This window comes from Dermacentor andersoni, chromosome 1 (genome assembly GCF_023375885.2).
Source record: "Dermacentor andersoni chromosome 1, qqDerAnde1_hic_scaffold, whole genome shotgun sequence".
Taxonomy (NCBI): domain Eukaryota; kingdom Metazoa; phylum Arthropoda; class Arachnida; order Ixodida; family Ixodidae; genus Dermacentor; species Dermacentor andersoni.
Genome location: NC_092814.1, coordinates 268,525,055 through 268,549,433, shown reverse-complemented (window position 1 = coordinate 268,549,433; position 24,379 = coordinate 268,525,055). Strand labels below are relative to the sequence as shown.

At 42.8% G+C, this 24,379-nt stretch overlaps 1 protein-coding gene across 3 annotated transcripts in view; it reads left to right on the top strand.

Annotated features, from left to right (window-relative positions):
* Positions 1–215: 215 nt before the first annotated feature.
* The window catches only part of LOC126547709 (phosphatidylinositol 3,4,5-trisphosphate 3-phosphatase and dual-specificity protein phosphatase PTEN-like), a 118,046-nt gene continuing 93,882 nt past the window's right edge, over positions 216–24,379 (top strand). The window contains exons 1-4 of one of the 3 annotated variants that reach the window (XM_055063132.2): positions 216–1,015; positions 8,886–8,996; positions 15,132–15,216; positions 18,238–18,282. In XM_055063132.2, coding sequence (XP_054919107.1) covers positions 8,912–8,996; positions 15,132–15,216; positions 18,238–18,282 — 215 coding nt within the window. In that variant the 5' untranslated portion in view covers positions 216–1,015; positions 8,886–8,911. Of the gene's footprint in view, positions 1,016–1,041; positions 1,860–8,885; positions 8,997–15,131; positions 15,217–18,237; positions 18,283–24,379 lie in introns of those variants that run through there. The other 2 variants (XM_055063133.1, XM_050195663.2) reach the window with 2 other exon arrangements.

Genomic DNA, 24,379 nt, shown 5'->3' with positions numbered 1-24,379 from the left:
TCACCGTCTGTCCTCGCATGGCAACATAGGATCAATAACACAGCCTTACGTCAACTTTAATGAAGTAACAATATTAGGGACTGGCAATAATTTCTTTAGAGCAGAAATTTTTTGGCACGATGTTTACATATTTCTGTCGGTCTGCGTCAAGTGACTCTACGCTCAAGAACAAAAATGACAAGTTGATCCAAAGCCAAAGAAACAAAAATGGCGTCGGCAGCGACCTTGGCATTACCCTCGCCGTAAACCGTGATTCTCGTAGCAGCAAGCAGCAGGAGCAGCACAGAGCTGTAGCTTTGTAGGTATTCTATTCTGCGACTGTAGCATATGATCCCGGACGAGGTGATCCATGCATTTGCTCTCGATTTTGGTGGCAGGTATACGCAGAGACGGTACCGTGAGTGTTCCTCGGCGAAAAACATATTTGCGTCGTCGGGCTTTTGGTAGTACGGCCCGACCTGCCACACAAACCACGCGGTTCGCTAGGCCCCCCTTGCGAATGGGAAGACCCGAAAGCATTGTTCTGTGCTGATAGCCTAGCATCCAGTATTAGGCTTAACATCGGTTCAAGAAAAGAATTGTCTTCGTTTTCTTGCGGATCCGTCCCCCAGCGGTGCGAATGTGGCCAGTCCGCGTTGGGGAAACCGCCTCGGGTGCCGTATCGGCGTGCTACGCAATTCGGCGGCCGCCTTTCGCAAACGCTGAGGAGCAGCACCGCCACTGAGTTCCGCTCCGAGTCCTTCCCCACTGCCCCCACCCCACCACCACCTCCCGCGGAAGTGAGCGGTCGCGTCTTCGTCGGAGGCTCGTACACGACTTCGTGCGGTGTGCGACTGGCGATGCCGTCCGCGCATCGTGGACACTGTGCGTGAACGAGCCCCGGGCCCGGTGGCACGTTTGTTCCAGGTTTCTCCTGCGCGCTAGCGTAAGATGATCACCCTTTGGAGCTGACACAACCGCCGAGCGACTCTGTTGCCACAGCGCCGGGAGACCCTCGCCGGTTCCTTTCGTTGAGGTGAGTTCCTTCGTATTCTGCGTATGCGCGCGCTCATTCCTGTGCTTTTCGCCGTCCGCACGTCGGGACGAGGCTTCGTTGCCCCTATTCTTCACACTGTAATGAGAAAACATTGAGGGGGGAAAAGTCGCCGTCGACATGTTATCCACCCGTGGTTCAGCTTCGCGCATGCCGCGGCTTCAGGGCATTTCTATCGTGCGGGGCCCTGAACCTAGAGGTTTTTGTCGGAAACAGAGGAAGCGGTGCGAACAGACTCGCAAAGGTAGAGATTTTTGCGAGCCGCTCTTCCTTTCGTTTTAATTTTTCTTTTTCGTCTGTATCGACGAGAAGCGCAAACGGACATGCCGCGCCTCCATCGTCGTCCGTCGTGCGAGAACCGGCGTTGCTCAATCAGCTGTCGCCTGGTCACGGCCTTTTTGTTTCTTCTTGATCGTGGCTTATTTTACCGAGAAGACGAAGTGATTTTTTTTTTTTACAGTTTTTGCCTGTACAGCGCTGGATTACTGCTGCTGAGTAGCGGAGTAGCTTCATTGCTGCTGCGTCTGAAAGTGATTCGTCGTTTCGTTGTAACTGCACGTTCCTGTTTAATTTTTGGTTGAGCACTTGCTGTGGAGCTTGCGCATTGTTGAAAAAGAAAAGGAAGTGCCGCTTCGCGCGCTAAATGCGATTAAAATCGTAGCAATGAGCTCGTGACTCCTGCGCATACTGTCTGTGCGCATGTTTCTTTCTCAGTAGCAGTCATTGAGGTAGCGCGCGCGACATTTCACTTCGTTCCATGCAACTTCGTGCGCTCACGTTGCCAGTATGAGCTCCGGGAACATGTCTAAAGATTGTTTTGGCTGCTGTATGTGTTGATAAGTAACATATATTTCCATTTTCTTTTGCTGCAACAGGCTGCTGTAGCGGAGCGGTTTCGTACGTTTCGAATACTTATATCGCTGCATGTGGGTGTTCTATGAAGTACGTACAGTACATTTGTGTTCGAAACTAGCCTTGCTCGTGGTATTAAATTCGACGAAGTAGTTGGCGCAGGATGTGATTGTGAGGTTTGCTATTGAACATGTTTTTAACACGTTGTGATTTTGAACAAAAAAGAATGCTTACTTATTGGTTGTACGCAGATTGAATCTTCGCGCAAGCAATTATAACTGTTTAAAAGGCGACTGTGTTTATTCAGAAAACGAACCACTTTTTCATATGTGTCATCTGTGAAGATAGGTTTTTTTTTAAAGCTCTTTTGCCCGCAGCGGTAGCTCAGTGGCTGTGGCGTTCCTTGGCTGAGCGCGAGGTCGCTGGTTCGATCCCGACCACGGTCGCCGCATTCGGTCGCATTCCAGTGGGGATGGAATACAAAGTACGCTTCTGCACTGTGCATGGTGTGCACGTTTAAGAATTCCAGGTTGCCAAAATTATTCCCCCAGTAAGGTTTGCCTCATTATCAAATCGTGGTTCTGGCAGATAAAACTCCAGAATTTAGTAATTTCTTTTATGCGGTTTTGTAAGTTATGTTTTCTTTCGCTACTGCAATTCTGTTCGCGAAAAGTGTGCACACCTGCTTGGAGAGCTAGTTCTTTTCTTGTGTAGTGTTCATTACAATTAACATTAATTTTTCATTCTTCCACACTTTGTGTAGTTCAGTATTTGAGTTCAGTATTATGTTTCTGCACGAACCCTGGCATTGTCTTTGTTGCTTAAATTGTATTGCATTTCTTGCTCAGGCACGCAAATGTGCAGTATAATTTTTATGCTTTTATTGGGTCTTGTTGACATACCTGATAGCACATGTGTATTGAACTTGTCGTTCTGATGCAGCAGCTATTGTAATTATCAGTGACAGCTCCCACCATTTCTAGGTTTCATTGTTTTGGATAATGTGCCAAAAAAAAAAAGAAGCTTCCTCAAAATTTTTGAAATGTAAAACGTCGTTGGTATTGATCCCCAGGTTTCTTTGTATGTTGGGCTGGTTTAATTTTGGCCGATAAAGTAGTGGCAGTGAGCACAATTCGGTTCTGCATAATGAAACCATAAATGGTAACATTAAACCTGTGCATTTAGTGTGCTTATATGCATCTCTAAAGCGCACAGACTGCTTAACAGAATAGTGCTTGAGATTCAACAGCTTCTCAATTTTCTTAAATTTCTTATATTTGTGCTTGCATTCAAGGGCCACATGGTTGGTGCCCATTTTTAGCTAATCCTCCAAAATGGGTATTTAAATGTATTTAAACGTGGTTACTCAGTGGCTATGGTGTTAGACTGCTGAGCACGAGGTCGCGGGAACGGATCCCGGCCACGGCGGCCGCATTTCGATGGGGGCAAAATGCCAAAATCACCCGTGTACTTAGATTTAGGTGCACGTTAAAGAACCCCAGGTGGTCGAAATTTCCGGAGTCCTCCACTACGGCGTGCCTCATAATCAGAAAGTGGTTTTGTCACGTAAAATCCCATAATTTAATTTTTAATTTAACTCCTGCGGGGACGGTAGAGTGTCCGCCTCCCGTGCAAGAGGACAGTGATTCAAATACCGGGCCGCACAATTCTCCACCGGAAAATACAAAAAAAAAAAAACCGTGTGTTGAGAAAATTGCACAAACAGGCCTGGAGTGCGGCCTGATCCCGGTGACCAGAACCGGTAACGCACTCTCTCACCAGAGCAGGACTGGCCACCCTGGTGCAGTACTTGGCCACAACCTCCTATATGAACATAACAATCAAACCCCGGCCCTCAGTCCCCAGCAGCTACGAAGCAACTGACCACGGCGGCGGTCAGACCTGCGACGCTGCAGAGGGTGCTAAGAATCCCTGGCTCCGGACAGGCCGCCATTGGAATATGAACCTGGCAACGTTTAACGCTAGAATGTTATCTAGTGAGGCGAGTCTAGCAGTGCTATTGGAGGAATTAGAGGGCAGTAAATGGGATATAATAGGGCTCAGTGAAGTTAGGAGGCCAAAAGAAGCATATACAGTGCTAAAAAGCGGGCACGTCCTGTGCTACCGGGGCTTAGCAGAGAGACGAGAACTAGGAGTCGGATTCCTGATTAATAAGAACATAGCTGGTAACATACAGGAATTCTATAGCATTAACGAGAGAGTGGCATGTCTTGTGGTGAAACTTAATAAGAGGTACAAAATGAAGGTTGTACAGGTCTACGCCCCTACATCTAGTCATGATGACCAGGAAGTCAAAAGCTTCTATGAAGACGTGGAATTGGCGATGGGTAAAGTGAGAACAAAATACAGTATACTGATGGGCGATTTCAATGCCAGGGTAGGCAAGAAGCAGGCCGGAGACAAGTCAGTGGGGGAATATGGCATAGGCTCTAGGAATAGCAGAGGAGAGTTATTAGTAGAGTTTGCAGAACAGAATAATATGCGGATAATGAATACCTTTTTCTGCAAACGGGTTAGCCGAAAGTGGACGTGGAGGAGCCCGAATGGGGAGACTAGAAATGAAATCGACTTCATACTCTGCGCGAACCCTGGCATCATACAAGATGTAGACGTGCTTGGCAAGGTGCGCTGCAGTGACCATAGGATGGTAAGAACTCGAATTAGCCTTGACTTGAGGAGGGAACGGAAGAAACTGGTACATAAGAAGCCAATCAATGAGTTAGCGGTAAGAGGGAAACTAGAGGAATTCTGGATCAAGCTACAGAACAGGTATTCGGCTTTAATCCAGGAAGAGGACCATAGTGTTTAAGCAATGAAAGACAATCTTATGGGCATCATTAAGGAGTGCGCAATAGAAGTCGGTGGTAACGCTGTTAAACAGGAAACCAGTAAGCTATCGCAGGAGACTAAAGATCTGATCAAGAAACGCCAATGTATGAAAGCCTCTAACCCTACAGCTAGAATAGAACTGGCAGAACTTTCTAAGTTAATCAACAAGCGTAAGACAGCGGACATAAGCAACTATAGTATGGATAGAATTGAACAGGCTCTCAGGAACGGAGGAAGCCTAAAAGCAGTGAAGAAGAAAATAGGAATAGGCAAGAATCAGATGTGTGCGTTAAGAGACAAAGCCGGCAATATCGTTACTAATATGGATGAGATAGTTCAAGTGGCTGAAGAGTTTTACAGAGATTTATACAGTACCAGTAAAACCCACGACGATAAGGTGAGAGAGAATAGTCTAGAGGAACTTGAAATCCCACAAGTAACACCGGAAGAGGTAAAGAACGCCTTAGGAGCTATGCAAAGGGGGAAAGCAGCTGGGGAGGAGCAGGTAACAGCAGATTTGCTGAAGGATGGTGGGAATACTGTCCTAGAAAGATTGGCCGCCCTATATACACAATGCCTCATGACCTCGAACGTACCGGAATCTTGGAAGAACGCTAACATAATCCTAATCCATAAGAAAGGGGACGCCAAAGACTTGAAAAATTATAGACCGATCAGCTTACTGTCCGTTGCCTACAAAGTATTTACTAAGGTAATCGCAAATAGAATCAGGAATACCTTAGACTTCTGTCAACCAAAGGACCAGGCAGGATTCCGTAAAGGCTACTCAACAATAGACCATATTCACACTATCAATCAGGTGATAGAGAAATGTGAGGAATATAACCAACCCTTATATGTAGCCTTCATTGATTACGAAAAAGCATTTGATTCAGTCGAAACCTCAGCAGTCATGAAGGCACTACGGAATCGGGGTGTAGATGAGCCATATGTAAAGATACTGGAAGATATCTATAGCGGTTCCACAGCCACCGTAATCCTCCACAAAGAAAGCAACAAAATCCCAATAAAGAAAGGCGTTAAACAGGGAGATACGATATCTCCAATACTATTCACAGCATGTTTACAGGAGGTATTCAGAGACCTGGAGTGGGAAGAATTGGGGATAAAAGTTGATGGAGAATACCTTAGCAACTTGCGATTCGCTGGTGATATTGCCTTGCTTAGTAACTCAGGAGACCAATTGCAATGCATGCTCACTGACCTGGAGAGGCAAAGCAGAAGGGTGGGTCTGAAAATTAATCTACAGAAAACTAAAGTAATGTTTAACAGTCTCGGAAGAGAACAGCAGTTTACGATAGGTAGCGAGGCACTGGAAGTGGTAAGGGAATACATCTACTTAGGGCAGGTAGTGACCACGGATCCGGATCATGAGACTGAAATAACCAGAAGAATAAGAATGGGCTGGGGTGCGTTTGGCAGGCATTCTCAAATCATGAACAGCAGGTTGCCACTATCCCTCAAGAGGAAAGTGTATAACAGCTGTGTCTTACCAGTACTCACCTACGGGGCAGAAACCTGGAGGCTTACGAAAAGGGTTCTGCTGAAATTGAGGACGACGCAACGAGCTATGGAAAGAAAAATGGTAGGTGTAACGTTAAGGGATAAGAAAAGAGCAGATTGGGTGAGAGAACAAACGCGGGTAAATGACATCTTAGTTGAAATCAAGAAAAAGAAATGGGCATGGGCCGGACATGTAATGAGGAGGGAAGACATCCAGTGGTCATTAAGGGTTACGGACTGGATTCCAAGGGAAGGGAAGCGTAGTAGGGGGCGGCAGAAAGTTAGGTGGACGAATGACATTAAGACGTTTGCAGGGACAACATGGCCACAATTAGTACATGACCGGGGTAGTTGGAGAAGTATGGGAGAGGCCTTTGCCCTGCAGTGGGCGTAACTAGGCTGATGATGATGATGATGACATATATTGGGGTTTGTACACCTCCTTGAATTCCTTGAGCACCCTTGAATTTGAGAATTTCTTGAGGACCCTTAAAACTACTTGAAAATATGTGTGCTCTTTGTCTTTTTTCAAAACTAGGGGTGGAGGTGACTTTTCAACATTGAAAGTAACAAACCCTGCATTGGGACTATGCCATGGACACTGGGTCTCTTAGACTTGTCGTCCTGGACTGTCCAGGACTGCCCGAGATGCTGTCTGCGCAATGCTTATGGACCTCCTCAGGCAGCCTGGGATGGCAAATCGAAGAGCCCCATTGTGGCTATGGTGTTGGGCTGCTGAGCACGAGGTTGCAGGATCAAATCCCGGCCACGGCGGCCACATGTCGATGGGGGCGAAATGCGAAAACGCCCGTGTGCTTAGATTTAGGTGCACGTTAAAGAAACCCAGGTGGTCGAAATTTCCGGAGTCCTCCACTACGGCGTGCCTCATAATCAGAAAGTGGTTTTGGCACGTAAAACCCCATAATTTAATTTTTTTAAGAGTGCCATTGTCTATTGGGAAACAATCCTTGATGTTTTCAGTGTGCTGCTAAGCGTTGCAATGTGGTGTGTCCACAGCTACCAATGACAGGCTTGTTTAAATTACCATTGCCATCGTGAAGCTAGACCAAGACAGGTGAAGTGACCGAGCCGTACCACTATCTGTTTGCTAGTTTGTTCATAGCACAACCATCATGGCTTTATTTTCAAGCCCTAGGCTGTAGCAATGCCTCGTGGAAAGCAAGTTTCAGCCATTTGGCTTTAATGCTATGAGTATCATTGGCTGAAGTCAGACACGACTATCATGACAGAGGGCGACTGAAGTTACATTAGGTCAACTTTGGAAAGCCAACTGAAGAGCTGGAAGCGTCTGTGCAGCAGTTGCTATGCTGCAAGAAATTTCAGCTAAGAAGGAAATTTCACTATTTTCCAATATATATGTATGCATAAGGTTTGTTTCCCCTTCTTGAATTTTGGCCTTTGGCATCCTTGAACTGCCCCTGAATATTGAGTTGAATGTTCTGAATGAACTCTTGTACATGTCATACATCTCTGTGCATACACATCCATCACCATTCTTTCATTGACAAGCATCATACATTGCATTTATTATTGACATAAATGTTTTGACATCTTGCATTGTGCATCCCTTTGATTTGGTGTTTGCATTTCGGTGTAGCTTGTGAACGCTGTATTACATAGACATTGCATGAGATTAATGTTATGACCTGCGCAGAACGGCGTAACATTTGTTTGTTGTGGAGTATAGCAAATCAGTCATAATGCCATCACTAATACTGTTGCTGTTACCTTGTTCCTGTCGTTGCACACAATTACTCGCCGCAAGCATGTTTTTCCATCTGGTAATGCTTTGTAGAACCCCAAAGCCTATTCTAGCCATTGTAACCAGGGTGCCCCAAATGCTGAATAGGTAGCTAGCTGCAAAGTCCTTCACATAAGATCAATTCCAACAATGCAGGCGACCTGCATATTTTTTTGAAATTCAGTATTGAAAAGTACTTCGCCAGCTTGATTCGTCTTATGAATTGGATGTTGCTTGTGCTTGTAACTTTATGCCAGTAAGCTATTGTGCACAAGCGCTGTTTTAATGGCTTTAGTAATGGCATCATATAGCCATCGTTGAGTTTGACATATTACTGTCTTAAATTTTTTTTTTTTTTTTACTCAACACTTGAGCTTATTCATGCAGATGCAAGTTCAAGTCACTGAATTAATGGTTGATGCATATCTGTGTGGTGACACGTACTGGTAGCAAGTCACAGCAGCTTGGGACAGACTACACTGCTAAATCTGGGATGTTGGGTTCTCAGTTTTTAATTGTGGGATTTCATAGATGTGAGGGAATTCAATTGACTTATGCATGTAGATCATGGCCTACAGGGCGGATTCTTGCTGGTCATCCGCATGGGTTAATCAAGTAATAAAATTTAGTAGTGTAACTGCGTTATGGCTGGGCGATTACTCTGCTAAATTTTCTAAGGTTTAAGTGAATGGGCTTCCTCGGACTGGCTCTGTCAATTTAGGGAACATCTAATGAGTGTGTGCTTTTTAGACACATCTCAAGTCGGTGGGGCTTGGGATTGCTCTTGTGTAGATTGAGGGTCATTCTGGTGAGCACCATAAAAAAAAAAGTTCCTTATGCAGTATTGTGGTACTTGCTGTGCAGGGTGGCTCTCCCCATGTTGGTCTAGGATGACCATGACCGCGCGCATCAAACAGGTTGTGAGCAAGAACAAGAAGCGATACCAGGATGAGGACTTCGACTTGGACTTGTCATGTATCCTTTGCTGCCTTTGTTTTCTATCCCTGAATTGTATCCACTTCCATTATATGGTGCCTTTCATTCACATTTACTGTGAATAAGTCCATTAAGCCCATTACAGTCCTGTCACTTGGTCATACGTTGTCTACTGTATCATATTTATGTGCAAAGAAAGATATATGGTGCTTGTATTCGCAACATATCTAGCAAGATTTTAGACTTAAGTAGCTGTAAATGACCATAATAAGAATACTTGGCTTAAAAAAAAAACATAATGATCAATTCCTGCAGTGATGCCCCTTCCATGCAAGTTTTGTTAGGAAGCATCAAGCCCAAATCCCATGAGCACGATTTTGTGTGCAACAAGCAACGAAACGGGCCATCGCACAAACAGATTGATCGTTCTTGTCGCTTGATTGCTTGTTTATCGAAATCTAAAGTTCATCGCCTGTGACTGGGATTGCTATCGGCAACTAGCCAATAGCACGAAGCCAGAACTGGATGTCATCAGTCAAGTACTACCGATTGTTGCACGGGATGAGCTAACGACTAAATTTGTTATGTGCAAGGATAAGAACCTACTGGAAGACCTTTAGGAATATTTTATGCTGCCCTTTACAGTAAAGCACATCAACTTAAATTAATAAAGCACGTGTTGCATCAGTTCTGGCGCATGTTTGCTGCCTTTGTACTGGCAACACCGGGGAGATGTCGCTCAGTCATCGCTCGTGTTGTGGTGCTCGACTTGCAGGCAACGAGCAAATGCGACAGCTGTCGCATCGCTAGTCGCTTTCGTTTGCAAGATCGCTTGCATGGAGCTTGTACTTCATATGTTTCTGCTTAAAATAAGGAACCATTATGCAATCTATATGCTAACATCATCCTCTTCTGGGTTGGGTAGCTGGATTTGTTTTTATTTATCTACTTGAACAACTGCTGCATGTGTGTGTATATGTGCACACACATTTCTTGCTGTCAATTTTGCTTTAGCACTGTAGCCTTGTCTAGGTTACTAGGTTGAAGCACCACTAGTTCAACAGAGTAGTTACTGCAATGTTTTATTACATTTATCCAGATTTGTGTACAGTTACTATAGCGTGTGAAAGGGTCATACGTTGTTATAGATGAATATATGAGCTTTACTGTAAGTATAGCAATATATGATAGAAGGCTGTTACTTGTGGGGTATAAGTTATGATTTATTGAATTGTAGGGTTTATTTTTGCTTGTAATGCAGCATCTACTGTAGTTCATTGTTGGGGAAATGTATGTATGCCGATGTCACTGCACGTACTTACATGCACGTACCTCAGAAAGCAGTGTGTGCAGTGTTTGTTGACACTAGTTGCATGAATGCATGCAATGATTGGCATGGTATGAGCAATGTCTTCTACAAAGAAGAAAACCATAAAGGCAGAGAACTGCACTGCATACCTTAAGTTATAACACAATGCTTGGGGATGTTATCTGAAAACCATAGGAGCTTCTAGCTTGCTCACATATAGTGGACACTCGTCAAGAATCTGACCAATGCCAGCATCTACAGTTGCTGCTTTATCTCAAGTGAGCAGCATTTATAAGCGAATTCTCCAAAAATAGCAAATGAACTTTCCAAAATTAATTAGCACTTTGATTAGCTTTCTGCTGGAGCAGTTGTTGTGTTCAGTGTCTCCCTAATGTGAACTTTGCTAGATTTCTATGCCAGAATAGGTAAAAATTTCTTGAGACTTTGTCCTTGTTACTTTCACTGATGCTCAGTAATATTGTGCTGTTTGTGGTGGCTAGTAGTAGAATCGATTTCATTTCAGTAAACAACATTGGATAAAACATTCAATATTGGATAAGCATTCAGGAGCGGGAGTAGTGTGGGAAAGATGTTACTGTAAGCAAACAGTAGAGACGAAGTCACCTGGGTAAATGCCTTGCTTAAAATAGCCTTCTAGTGGTCTATTTCTATTAAAACAGTGTTTTTTTAGTGCTTGTGAGCCCACCTTGCTAACATGGCGAGATGCTTCAGTGGTAGCTGCATCGCCATTATGCTCTTCACATGAACACTAGTGAAGTAAACATTACGCTTCTCCAGACTTCTTGCTTTCACTCCTGTAGGTGTGCTTAGTTTGTAGCTGAAAGTGAGTAGTTAACACTACTGGTGTTTATGGTGTCAGGCAGCGAGTCTTGCAAGTCCCTGCATACAGCCTGTACATTGTGATGCTATCACGTCTTCATACACAATATGCACAGGCCCATAAAATTCAAGGGGCGAAGTTCGTACCTTCTGGCATTTGATAGGCACATTTTATTGGAGTCTTTTCATTCGCACAGTACTGAAGTGGTCCGCCATGCTAGCAATAACTTTTCCCAGTTCCGTAAAGGAGTACGGACATGCTATTTCTGACTTGTGATTTCTTTTTTTGTTCTAAATGAAGGTCCCAACCCTCTAAACCATAGAAAACATACTGGCAAAAGTCTCTGAGCATCTTAAATAATCCATTAAAATACTTATTTGTTCCTATGAACCAGTTTTGGTATCGATACCCAGGAGGTGGATGTATTGTGTTGTCATGACATGTTGGCTCACTCAGTTCTGCAATTGCTTCAGCAGCTAACCATGAGCACATCCAAAAGAAACGCACGCAACTATAGCTGTGTTGCTACACAATGTCAGCAAATTTTTGAGGTGTGTGTGTCATAACGTTGCACTAATATAGATAATGTGAGGCATGGAATTTTAATGCCAAATAAAATATGGAAGTGCATCTGAACCTTCATACTTGCAAAATGTCATCCTTTTAGATGCAAGAAGCATGTGGTAGAGTTTCTGCAATTTTGAACATTTGTGTCATTACTCTTTTAAGATGCAGGTGAGAGAGACTAGTAGATGATACAACACCATGTGAAAACTATATACAGTTGCTTCACTGCATGTGTTGGTAAGAAAGGAAGAATTTACAATGCAATATTATGGGTCTGCAATCATAAGGTTTGTTCTGAGTTTGTGTGCAAAATTTTCTTGCATGGAAATAATACTGTTATTATGAAGGGAAGTGTTGAATGCTTGTGAGTGTTTGTGCAGTTCAACTTTTGCAAGATTTTGCAAGATTTTGAACGCATCCTGCGTGGATGTTTACTCAACCTGTACTGTGCTTACAGCTTTAGCATTCACCTTACTCACTGGAGTACAGCCTTAATTTAGAGCAGCATGCTAGTTAAAAAGTAAACAGCATTCTGCATCCATAATTGTTGTGTTTTCTGGTGGCACTTTTTTGTCGGTGTAAAACACTGCAAAGCAGCGACTAGTGTGTGTCTTCTGGCCTGCTCATCGTGTCATTTTGAGCGCACCTTGGGCTGAGAGGCACATTGGAGCCAGGCGTGTAGGCGCTCTTTAAGGTGCTGATCCATGTCGTCTTATCTAGCTATCAGAATGGGCCATTTGGCACAGAGACTGATAAGGTCACTGTATAGATGTACGGGTTCCTTTGTTGTATTGGGAAGCTGACATTCTATTTTTTTGCTGGGCATTGTTGACTTTTCCGGGTGCTGTGGTTTGGTGCCTACTACATTGAAGTATTCTTTGTGCCATTGTATGTTGCATACATAGGAGTGCTAGTTACCACAAATGTTACATTATTGTATGGGCTTTGTGGATTACGGTTTTTCTGCCTTTTGACCATGTCCTGCACAACTATTGCATACATGCTGTAGTTTATTCTAATCAAAAGTTTTGACAAAGTTGTGCGCAGGTGGTACTAGGCTCTAATTTTTGCACTGTACAAATATATGCACTATCTACCACATACAATACCTTTTGTGTGGGGGGGGGGGGGTAGAGACGGGTGTGTGTGTGTGTGTGTGTGTGTGTGTTCACTTTTGGATATGGAGTGAAGATATATGTGGTGTCTGTGTCAGATTTGTGGCTACTTCATGCATTACTGCAACTGTTGCTTCACCATGTAGAGCAGGGTTTTGAACATGCATTTTATGTTGCCCTTCTACTAATTGTAAAGGGGGGTCATATATGTGACCTGTGTTGCCCTGTTGTGTATCACACCGGTTTTTCCCAAGTTGTCTAAGTCGAAGACTATGGTGCCACTTGCCCCAAAACATGCTTCTGTGCTGCTTGTGGTGAATAATGTACTGCATATATGGTTTGATGCCTCGGGTGAGTTTGAGACCTCTAATGTACAAGGTGTTCTGTACCTTCAGAGTGCACTGCTTGCCCTCTTAAGGTACAGAGGTTGAGGAGGGCATTTCTTACTCTTCATAGCTTTGACATGCCATCAGTACTACAGAAGGCAGGCGCAATACATGGTGTATTGCAGAAGTTGCAATAAAAAGAGTGGCCTTTAAGCTTCTGACACACATGGCTCGCATTGCACAATGCCAACACAATGATATTTCATATTTGATACACTCATTGATGGTAGTGCTACATGAATTATTGACAATTTGAATGATTAAAAATGATTCACGGTAGAGCATATTGCATGGCTCAGCGAGTATGGGCTAAAATTTTTGCTATAACGAAATTGTTGATAAAACATGAATTGTGCTGATTAAGGTTTATGATTAGTAATAGTTATTTATTTATTTAATGTGCTGCAAGTACACAATTCAGTACGTTAGGCTGCATGCTGCCTCAAACTTGAGGGGTTCACAGCCAATCCTGTTCTTTTTGGTGGCAGTCTGTGAGAAGGCTGGACTAGGCAGTGGATAGAGTTAATCTTTGTGCTATGGTATCCTAACAAATGAAATATTAACTAGCCTCATGGTAGCTTGTTATGGAATGAACAAGTATTCCCCCCCAATAAAGGAAAGGGTTTGGGCTTTGGACTGGCCTTTAAGTTTTAGAAGATATACTTGTGAACATGAGGTCTGGTTGTGCACTTGATATATATGCACTTGTAAAATTAACAGTGCAACCTGCTGCAGTTTTACTATTAGGCTGAGCTGATTGTTTCAAGGCAACATCACATCACAAACTAAATGCCTGCCCTTGGGGGCAGCATTTTCGTATAGGGAAATGCAGAAATGCCTTTGACCTAAATCAGTAGTGACGCAAAATCTTTCTTCCTTGAATAGCTGTCGACTCAATAATTATGGTATGAAGCCTCAATTCCTCAAAAAATAGTTACTTACATTTTATATTGTATTGTGACCAACTGAAAATGTGTCAAATACACCCCGGCCATGGGCATGAAGCAGAACTCCTAGTTATTACACCTTGGACATCAGAGGTGATGGTCAGGGAGTACTGCAAATCACTGGTGCATAGTAGTAAGTTGCAAGCTACACCATAACCATGTCACTGGAAGCTGGGCACGGGGCACTACATTGGGCATTCCTTCCTCCTCTGCTCTGTGCTTCTCCTCATTTCAGATAAGCCTGATCCTCTGCCATTGTTTCTCTAAGAGCACTCAGAACCACCCTCACCGTCTGTTTTCTGTCACCTTGCCGATTGCCTATTAAGCTCAGATTTCAGCAGTGTGCTCATGGTGTGGCATGCGACTGCGGTAATTAGCTGATTTATACATTAGTGATCTGCAATACCACTTGACTGCTACCTCCTACTTCAGTGCTATGACAAGGAGTCTAGCTTCAAGCCCAAAGCAGTGCTGCACTTGGTGGCATTTTGTATTAGTAACATTGAAATATGATTGTTATGTGTTTGAGGAATTGAGTGAGGGCCCATTACCATGATTAGTCACCTAAGCAAAATTAAGAAGAACAAATAGTTGAAATTATTCTGAGCTGTCCACTGTGATGTCGTCTTGGCCTTGATACAGCTTTTGAAATGTCATTGTATTTCCTTATGGTACCATACAAGTTCTTTTGTAAAAAAAAAAAAAAAAACGTTAGTTGTTGGAAAAGTGATAAATGCAGGGGTAGAAATATTTGCATTACATGAAAATATTTTTCAGAAATTAAATATTTGTATAGTGACTCTTGAGTGCGCAGATATCTGGATGCAATATTCAATCCCTCCGTTAGGGTTAGCAGCTTGAATTTCTTGCATATAGTTCTCAAGTCTTCTTGGGCCTGGGTTCATTAGCAGGGCTTTCTATTTGGCAGTTGAATTACTGGTACAAAATGCATTTTACGTCTGACAGCGTGAAGGTCTGTGTCTTTATACCTTGACTTGCATTACATCAGACATTAGCGACAATATCATTGCCATGGGCTTCCCGGCTGAGAAACTGGAAGGAGTCTTTCGCAACCACATGGATGATGTCCAGAAGTAAGTGGCACATGCCTGCGTTAACTTCTTATTTTCTAACCTGGTCCCTTTGTTTGGTAGTGCTTATGCTGATAAAAGGGGCACTCTGGAAATACGTTCGAGCATTCATATACACAAGAAAATGTTGGTTTATTTCTTGTTTTGTCATCGGTGATAGTGCGTTTTGTGAAACAGCACTAGAAAGAGGCTTTTATTAATGTGTGACAAACTTCTGAAAGAGGCCAGCACTGGTGAAGGATAGGTTATGTCAAGCATGTACAGGTGTGTGTCTTTTGAAATTTTAGAAGCATTGGATATGAACTGACAGCTGTAATGTCTGTAAATTTAGCTTAGTTTGTTCTGAATGGCTAGGCTACTGAGAAGATAGTTCCCTACAAAATTATTAGAGAGAAATGTGGACTTAGTGTATATGGGAGCTGCAAGTATAGTGTTTCAGCCAGCATGGGAATGATGGGTAGTATATGAAATTGGCTGAACTTTGTCCTTCTGGCTTTGGCTGATTTTGTGGTTTTGCAAATTGACAGTTTTCAACAAAGTATTGGGCTATGCATTCAACAATTCGCAGTGATTAATTGTGTGTGCAGAGGCGTGTTCACATGTTTAGAAAAAGATTGCTTGAAAAATGAGAAAAGTGAAGTCTTACAATTAATGCAGCAGGAATGTTTGAAGGCCACAAGCACGAATATTAGACAAATACATGTGCTAGCTATTATTCCCATGGTGGCTGAACAATGGCAGCGCCAGAGCTCCTTTAGTAATTTCCGGTAAGCGCGAAGGCATGAAATCAAATCTCGGCCTTGGCCGCCTCATTTTCGATGGGGACGAAATGCAGAAACGCCTGTGTACCGTGTATTGGGTGCACATTAATGAACCCCAGGTGCTGAAAAATTAATCTGGCAGAGTCTACCACTATAATCCACGTAAAACCCCAGAATTTCATTTAAGTTTTAATTTAGTAATTTCTGTAGGAAATAATGATTGAGAGGAATATACTCTAAATGCAATGGAAAATGCATAAATCAATGAAAACTGGAGTCATTTCGTTTTGAACTATTTCGAGCATGGTGCTCTTGCCTTCCTTGCCAATTTGTCTGACGGGCATGACACTCTATTGAGCAGTGGAACAGGTGTGTTAATGAGCATAATATTAATTTCTCTGGATTTGTGTTTACTCTTTCAAAATAAATTGGTAATACCAAGTGCCTTTTTAAATCTTGTTATATTATCTGGAATTATTAATGAATTGAAAGTTACTGTTAGAATTTCAAGGGGCCCTGCAACACTTTTTCTTAAAAACTGGGAAACACTGGAGTAAGTGTGATACCTCTCAATGAATCTGTTCCAACAGAAATGTTTGAAAAGGGCCTCATTATAAGATAAATATAGAAAGCGCATTGCTTAGTTTTTTCATTCCTCCTCAACACATCTTTCAGCTGGGGTGGCGCCGATAGCAATGCTTTGTCTATTGCTTTTTTACTTTTTCTTCTTTCCGTGGTGCATTCATGGTAACGCTTCAAGGTTGGTATCTGACACAGATGCCGGAGGGCAACAAAGGAGGGTTGACAGAACGGGCGAGATGCAATAACAGCTGTGGTTTCTCTGTTTGCTAGATGAGTGCAGTGATATATTATCTGAAACTATTATGAATTAAGTGGCCGAATGGCCCTAAGGCCGGTGTTGACGGGATCATTCTCGCCCAAAGCGATGCAGTCTATGGGCTGTCGCACAGGTCTATGACATCATAGACTGGGCATAATATGTCCACGGCAGGTTTTGGATCCCACAATTCTAATTGGTTTGAAGCAGCCATATGCTAAACTTGCTGCATCCTTTGCTTCTGCTACTATTCGTTCGTTCCAAGAAAAAAGAAATTGGAAGAAAAGCTAATGCTAAGTACAACAGCACTTTTTCATTTTTGCATGCAGCTGCCTGAATTGAATGAGGATCTTGTTACTGCCAGAGCATGTAAGCATATCTATCAGACTTAAGTATTATCAAGATATTTCTTAAAGTTACACCTTTGCTACTTTGCTTTCTTGACGTTTTTGGAAACCGCCGCAGTGGCATAGTGGCAATGGCATTGCGCTACCAAGCCTGAGCATGCAGAATGGAATCCCTGTTGGCGGCCGCATTTCGTTGGGGTGAAATGCAAGAACACCTGTGTGCTGTGCATTGGGTGCACGTTAAGGATGATTGCCCCTCTAAAACTTGTGCCGCAGAATTCAGACGCTGTGAAGTGCTGAAAAACAGATTGGCCAGCTGGTTCGGGAGATAATTGAAGCAGCTGAAATTTGAGATTATCTCCCAGCTGGTTCGGGAGATAATTGAAGCAGCTGAGATTGCAACACTTTGTAACCAATGTGTTTGTACGCCGTGCTTTTTAGTAGCAAAAAAAAAAAAACTGGAGCTTTTGCACGTACAATCATTATCTTGAGTGCAAAAGAGTGCGTGTTTCACATGATTTGCAATGACGTGTCTGTGACACATGTGGGCAAAGGTATAAGAAGCTGTTTCTTTCAAGTAAACGTTGTTGAAAGTCAGCACTTGTGGTGTTGGCTTCTCGTCTCGTGTCTTGTCTATGTTCTGCGCTGTTAGCACCAGGATGGAAAACCAACAAGACCAAGCTGCTATTCTAACGTTAAGGAACCCCAGCTGATCAAAATTAATCTCGAGTCCCTCACTACGGCATGCCTCATAATCAAATCGTGGTTTGTCACGTAAAACCCCACAATTGGATTTTTAAATTTCATGAAATTGTTTGGGTGGGGAAAGATTTTTTTTTATTCAATGTTTATAAAAAGAAATGGGTTTGCAAAAATTAGAAAATGAATTCTGTGATTTAAGCAGTTGTGCATCTTGCATAACATTTTTGTTGTTATGCTGTACATGTGCACTTACGAACAAGCTGCACACTGGCAGAGGTTCAGGCAAAATGCTTCTGTATGGTTGCTGAGGTGCTTATACTTAAGGTGCTGCATTTTGCATCTTTTGTCTCACCTCATTTCTTACTCCATTCCACAGGTTTCTTGAAAAGAAGCACAAAGGCCACTACAAGATATACAACCTGTGAGTGTTAAGAATTTTCTCTAGTTTAAGAATTTTCTCTAGTGCTGAAAAGTGAAGGATACCTTGGCTGTTTCCTTTGGCAGGCCACTTTCATGCTGGAAATGGGGGGCATGGGTTCAGGGGGTGTGTCACGTCATAGCAGGGGTATGAATTCGGCTGTTTTATTTGTGGCACATGGATGCCCTTGAGAGTCTTCGTGCTCACAATATTATGTTAGATTGAACTTTTAATTGAAATTGATGTAATACCCCATAAGCGGTTTTTAAGGTAATAAAATGAAATGAACTGGCGGCAGGTTGGCTGCTTCATGGGCATCTTCAGTGGCCGTAGAGTCCAAAGTTGGCATACCTAGTTGTGGTATGAAGGGGGAATGCTAGAGGAAGACCTGAACGAAGGCCTTCACATTTGGGGATTCAGGTATGCTTCCAATTATGCACTACATACAGATGTCTGTAGGTAAAAACACACCTTCAGCAGGGTTCTTTCTAGGAAATTTTGAGGGATTGACATCTTGCGACTGGCAGGGGGATTACACTTCGAAATTTGAAATTTTCACCAGTTGACCGGGGAGTGGCGGATGGCATTTTCACAGCCGCTCATCATGGGGAGAACCCTAATCTTGAGTTACCAGCAAGAATGAAAAGATTAAGTTGTCTGATCAAGCAAGCACAGTTGTCAAAAACGGTGTATTGATCAGCTCAAGTGTTATTGGCACTGCAGAAAAAACATTGCATTGCATTAAAGGGAGTGTGCCCCAGCTAAAAAGCAAGATCTCCTTTGTTAGAACCTAAACACATGTTATAAACAGTTTTTCTTTTTCCACTTGTGCAGAGCAAATTCTACAGGATGATTAATTTGGGGAACTGGAAACCAAAATTTGTGCCTGTGTCCTGCTTTGCATTGGCACAAATTGTTGGTCATTACAGCAGTTGCTGGGTTTCTCTATGCAGCAGTGGTGTAGTTGCAAACTGGAAGGAGCTTGGAAAAAAAAACCTATAAAAGGCTTTTCATTGCCTCTTGAAAGTGCCTGTGTGAAGTTGTATATATACCAACAATGGGAAATGCCTCTCAAGCTTGTGTATGTGGCATAACTGGGACTGTTAGAAGTCAGTGCTTGCAAGTGTGATGGAGCAGCTTAATTTAGCTTTCTTTCACAGGCCTTGTCGGGATATAGTTCCCCATACAACAAAGAATTCAACAAAGCAGCTATTGCTGGGAATAAAAAAAAAAAGTTCCCGCCGCGATCGAACCTGGGCCTGCTGCGTGCAAGTCAGCTACTCCACCACTGAACCACACCAGCGCTTGCTAGCATGCAGTGGAAAAATGCTTCATAAACGCATGCTAGCATGCGAGGAGACACACAATGCGACATGCACGCCGCATAGCATTGATATATGCACAATTTGCATTGCAGTTGCATATTGTTACACCAGGTAGAACGCCATGTAGCAGATGCACAGGTAGTGGTACAAGGCTGTTAAAGTAGGTTTGAGGAAAAAAAATAAGTTTAAGGAGATGTATACAAGAATGCTAGAAAAAATATATGTTGTGTACCTGATTAAATCAAGCTGGCTAGGTGACTAAGTCACCGCTGCATTTCAAAGGGGATGCCAATAACTCATTATAATCACCATCAGTAGCATCATATCATGCCACTTGTCAAATTAAACTGGCTATGTGACTGTCACCACCGCGTTTCAAAGGGCATGCCACTAAAGCATCATCATCAATAGCATCATATCATGCCAGTTGCCTTGCGATGCGAGATGCATGCTGCGTACAGTCTATATGTGCGCCCTTTGCATTGTAGTTGCAAATTACACCAGGTGTAACAGTTACAGACGTAGCGGTACAAGGTAGATATAAAAGTCTTGAGGAAGAAAAAGAAGACTAAGAAGATGTATAAATATTGATGTAATGAAAAACATGTATAGCATACCTGATTAATCCAAGCAGGCTAGGTGACTGTCACTGTCCCGTTTCACAGGGAATGCCATTAAATCATCGTGATCATTAAATACCATCATCGTACCATTTGACATGCGATGTGGCGCGTGTGCGGCCTAGCGTCAATATGTAACAAACATTGCATTGCAGTTCTGTTATATTCCACTGAGTGTCCCGACATGTAGCAGTTGCATATAGCACTTGCAGGGTGCTTGTGGTGTGAGCTGGTTAATTCAAGCAGGCTAGGTTGCTATTCGTGACCACTCCGTTTTATAGTGCATGTGAATAAACCGTCATTATCATCATCAGCAGCAGCAACAACGTACCGTGCCATGGGTCAAGGGATGTGACATGTGCGCCACATTGTCTGGGTACCTGTGTTTACTCTTTAGTATGCATTATGGCGCCTCCTCGCAAAATACAAACTGCTGCTGAAGAAGTGAATTGTAGAGCTATGTGCTCGGCTGCAGCCAGTCAACATCGGGCTCAGCAAACTGCTGTGAAGAGAGCAGGACAAGCTGCAGCTCGCTGTCAACGTGGAAAACAGCATGAACAGACTTCGCTGCGAAGACCCTGTAGTGCGTGGTGCTGAAAATGGAGCTCCTATGGAGCCGCTCTTCCAGCTTACGCTGGACTGTGCTGCATGTGCTGCGCAGGCCTGTGACTTTTTCTTTTAACCCTGCTCACTTTCTCAATTTAAGACCAGCTAGGTCAAACTGCTGCCTAGGTAAAACGTAGGGAACGGGAAAGAGCCTGATATACAAGAAACCTGCGGCAAGATTGTGTTCATTTGGGCTGTTTGGTTTTTGGCATTGTAAAGGCAGTGTGCACACTGGACACAGAAAAGAGACACACAGTGTTGATGTGTGTCAACACTTGATGCAAGTGGCTGTCTCTTTTGTGTCATGAATGTGCACTGTTTTGCCTCAACTTTCTACCTTGTAGCCCCTGTGTGGTGGAGCCCTAGGACAAATGATAGCAACAGTAATTATGTTTAATTTTCAGCTCAAATATTACTGTTAGGAACTCGGGTGTAGCTCAGTTCTTAAATAAGAACTGAGCTACACGTGAGAATGGGCATAGACAAGAAAATTCAGCCATCATTTTGCATAATAGGGGGTTTGCTGGGTGTGCTTAATACTAAGCAAACTGATTTTAGCATTGATTTAGCATTAGGTTAATTTTGGTGGCTTGCAGAAAAGGCTTCAGAAATGGACATGAGTTGGTAAATACAGACTTCTTTGGGTACAATTTTTATTTACTTTTTATTTAGTGTTGCTTACTTGGATAATGAGCAGGGTTAGTGATTAAGTTGTGCATGAGGGTGGCAAATATATTTTGTAATGCGGAGAGCAGTACTGGGCAAACAGACGGGGATCTTCACCTAAGCTACTGATAGCAGAGCTTGTGACACCTTGGCTTATCTCTATCTGAAGTTTGGGTATGCTGTTACTGGTATAGTAAGTTTAGTTTGGTGCTTGTAGTTCTATCTATGGTAATTCGTACTGCTGGTGTTTTGCAACATTTTACTGAAAACCCATCTTGTGTAAATGCACATAATTCTCTACCATGATTTCACCCATGCTATCTCTGCATACCTATCTGGTGTATATAAAGGCGATAATAATCTGGCCTACTTATAGTATGCTGAGTGCACTGGCTAACTCTTACTACATTGCAACATTACCAACTGCTAGTGCCTTACTTGGGATAAAAATGATGTAAGATTTGTGCAGTGTAAATTAGGCATCAGGTGCCCTTTGACCTAAAGGGAACTGTGATATAATGGTGGGTTTAAATTTTCCGAGTTGGTGTCTGCATCTGCCCACATGTTTTCAGCATGTTGAACTCTCAAGGGAATTACCTTGCAGCTAAATTGCATGGCCTGGAATTGAAGGGGGCACTGCGTAGTGGCACAAGGCCTCGTACACTGCAAAGTGCATACCTTCATTTGTGGGTGCACACTTAGGCAAGAGATTTTTGTGGTTACTAGGTTTTGAAAACTTGCTTGTCCTAGTATAGTAAAAACACTTCTTCTTGATATAGGGTGTGAAATTGGTATATGGAAGATATAGCACATTTCAAAAAACTCACTTTCAATTTGAAAGATTTAAGGTATTGTATGACATCATCTAAGCTGTGGTACAGCTTAAAAAAGGTGTAAGTGTGTCTCTAGACATGCTAAGTTGAAAAGTTCCGCAACTGAAGCCCTCTGTGAAAGCATTTCCAATCAGAAATGCTTAATTTTTGGATGGCTATAATTTCTTACTGCGAGTTTTTTCCCTCCTTGTGTGGTAGTGCCTGACACTGTTGCCCAAGAAATTGGTTTCATGCCAGACTTCCGTCATTTAGCAAACTAAAAACAGTTGCCCCACCTTGCATGCTTATAACAAATGGTATCAAGTAGGACATTGTTTGATCCTACATGTATCAAGGCCTTTACACTGCTACATAATGCACTTGTCACTGCTCATGGCACTTTGATGTGATTTCAATACCTGCAGTTGTTTTTATCTTTCTTCCCTAGTGTATGCTGCTCATTGTCTTGCACCAACTTTTTTGTTTGCCCTTGCTTTGATGAGACATTGATATGAGCAGCTTGTCTGCTGCTTCCCCTTACTGGGCTGATAATGGTGTTGAAACAGCAAGCAATGGATAATGTATTGGGAAAGGGCAACACCACTTGGGCATTGTCAGTATCACATTTGTAACCATAGAGACACCATGTTTGGACAAAAGCCCAAATTTCAATGAATGCTAGCTGTTATTTTTTACTTCAGGACTTTAAGCTTCAAAGAAATACAAAAATGCAGCCTGTGACCAGTTCTTCACCTGCTTTCGAGGTCGTGCCTCAAACTTTGTACTGCACTTTTGCAATCGTTTACTGTTTAGATGAGAGTTGTAGAGATTCAGGGAAGTGTAGTCATTGAAAAGTGGCAATTATAGTTGGCCCAATGCACTGTGTATATGTAGTACATGTGTAATAAATTGTGGGGAAAAAATTTGAATTTTGAATATTGAGGGTTAGTTGCATGTACTGGCAGCTTTGTGTATGAGAAGTTGCAGTGTACACTGTGCTCGTTTGCAATGTGAAGTAATCTTTAGCATGCAATGTATGTTATTCATAGTATAGTAGAGTATGAGTTGCAAAGCTACACTTGTGTAAAATGTGCCTCCTGTAACGCTCCCTGTAGCACACTCCACATGGGAGTTGCTCACCTGCGGCTAAGGGAGTTGTTGTTCTGTGCTGCTCACCACATTCATTGCCAATAAATGTTATACTCGCTTTCACTTTGTTCAACCTTGCATATGCAGCAAATTATGACCTTGGTAAATGTGGTTACGGTGCTTTTATGCCTGTTGGATATGTGACCGCCCAAGGGCATGGAAGCAGCGAAAAGCATCCAGGCAGAAGTAGATTTTGTATATTTCCTCCATTTTAAGTTGCCACTCGCTGTTCTGCATGCCAGTGCTGTCTGTATCAAAAGTGTGAAGACCACTGCTGCTAAGCTCTCCTCCCCATTAGAGCACCAATCGCTGGCTTTCGTTGGCAAAATTGAGGCCTAATCTTGCTGCAGGCAAAGCTTGCAAATGCACTACCAGTGCTCAGAAAATAGCAGGCACACTGTGGTGGCACAGGTGATGTGTCCTTTACAGTTTTTCAACTTTGTCCCCACCAAGCAGTGCCCAGCTGCCATACACTGATACTAGGTTCTATTTTCTTCATAGTAGTACACACACACATTCACTGATTACAGATACTGTGCTATCTGCCATCATTCAGCTCAAAAGCAGGCGTTTATTCTTACAATGTGATGTCATGGTCTTTGTGTTGTTGAACCTGACATACTCATCAGCATTATGCCACAGATAACTATGTGGGCAGAAGTGCCCAGTGTGATTGCATACAGCAGGCAAAAAGGCACTTGTAGCTTGGTGACAAGGCTTTGTAGATTTCAGAGTTTATATTTACACACCAGCTGTCACCGTCTCTATAGATTTGTGCTATTCTTACTTCCAGGAATTGAAGCTAGAAACTCTGTGGGAATAATTTATTGATAAAATGTTTTGTGCACATTTGGAAGTTATGCATTATACCTCATGTTGAGGGCTGAAATTTCAATTATTTTGAAATAAAGGTTAAGAATTT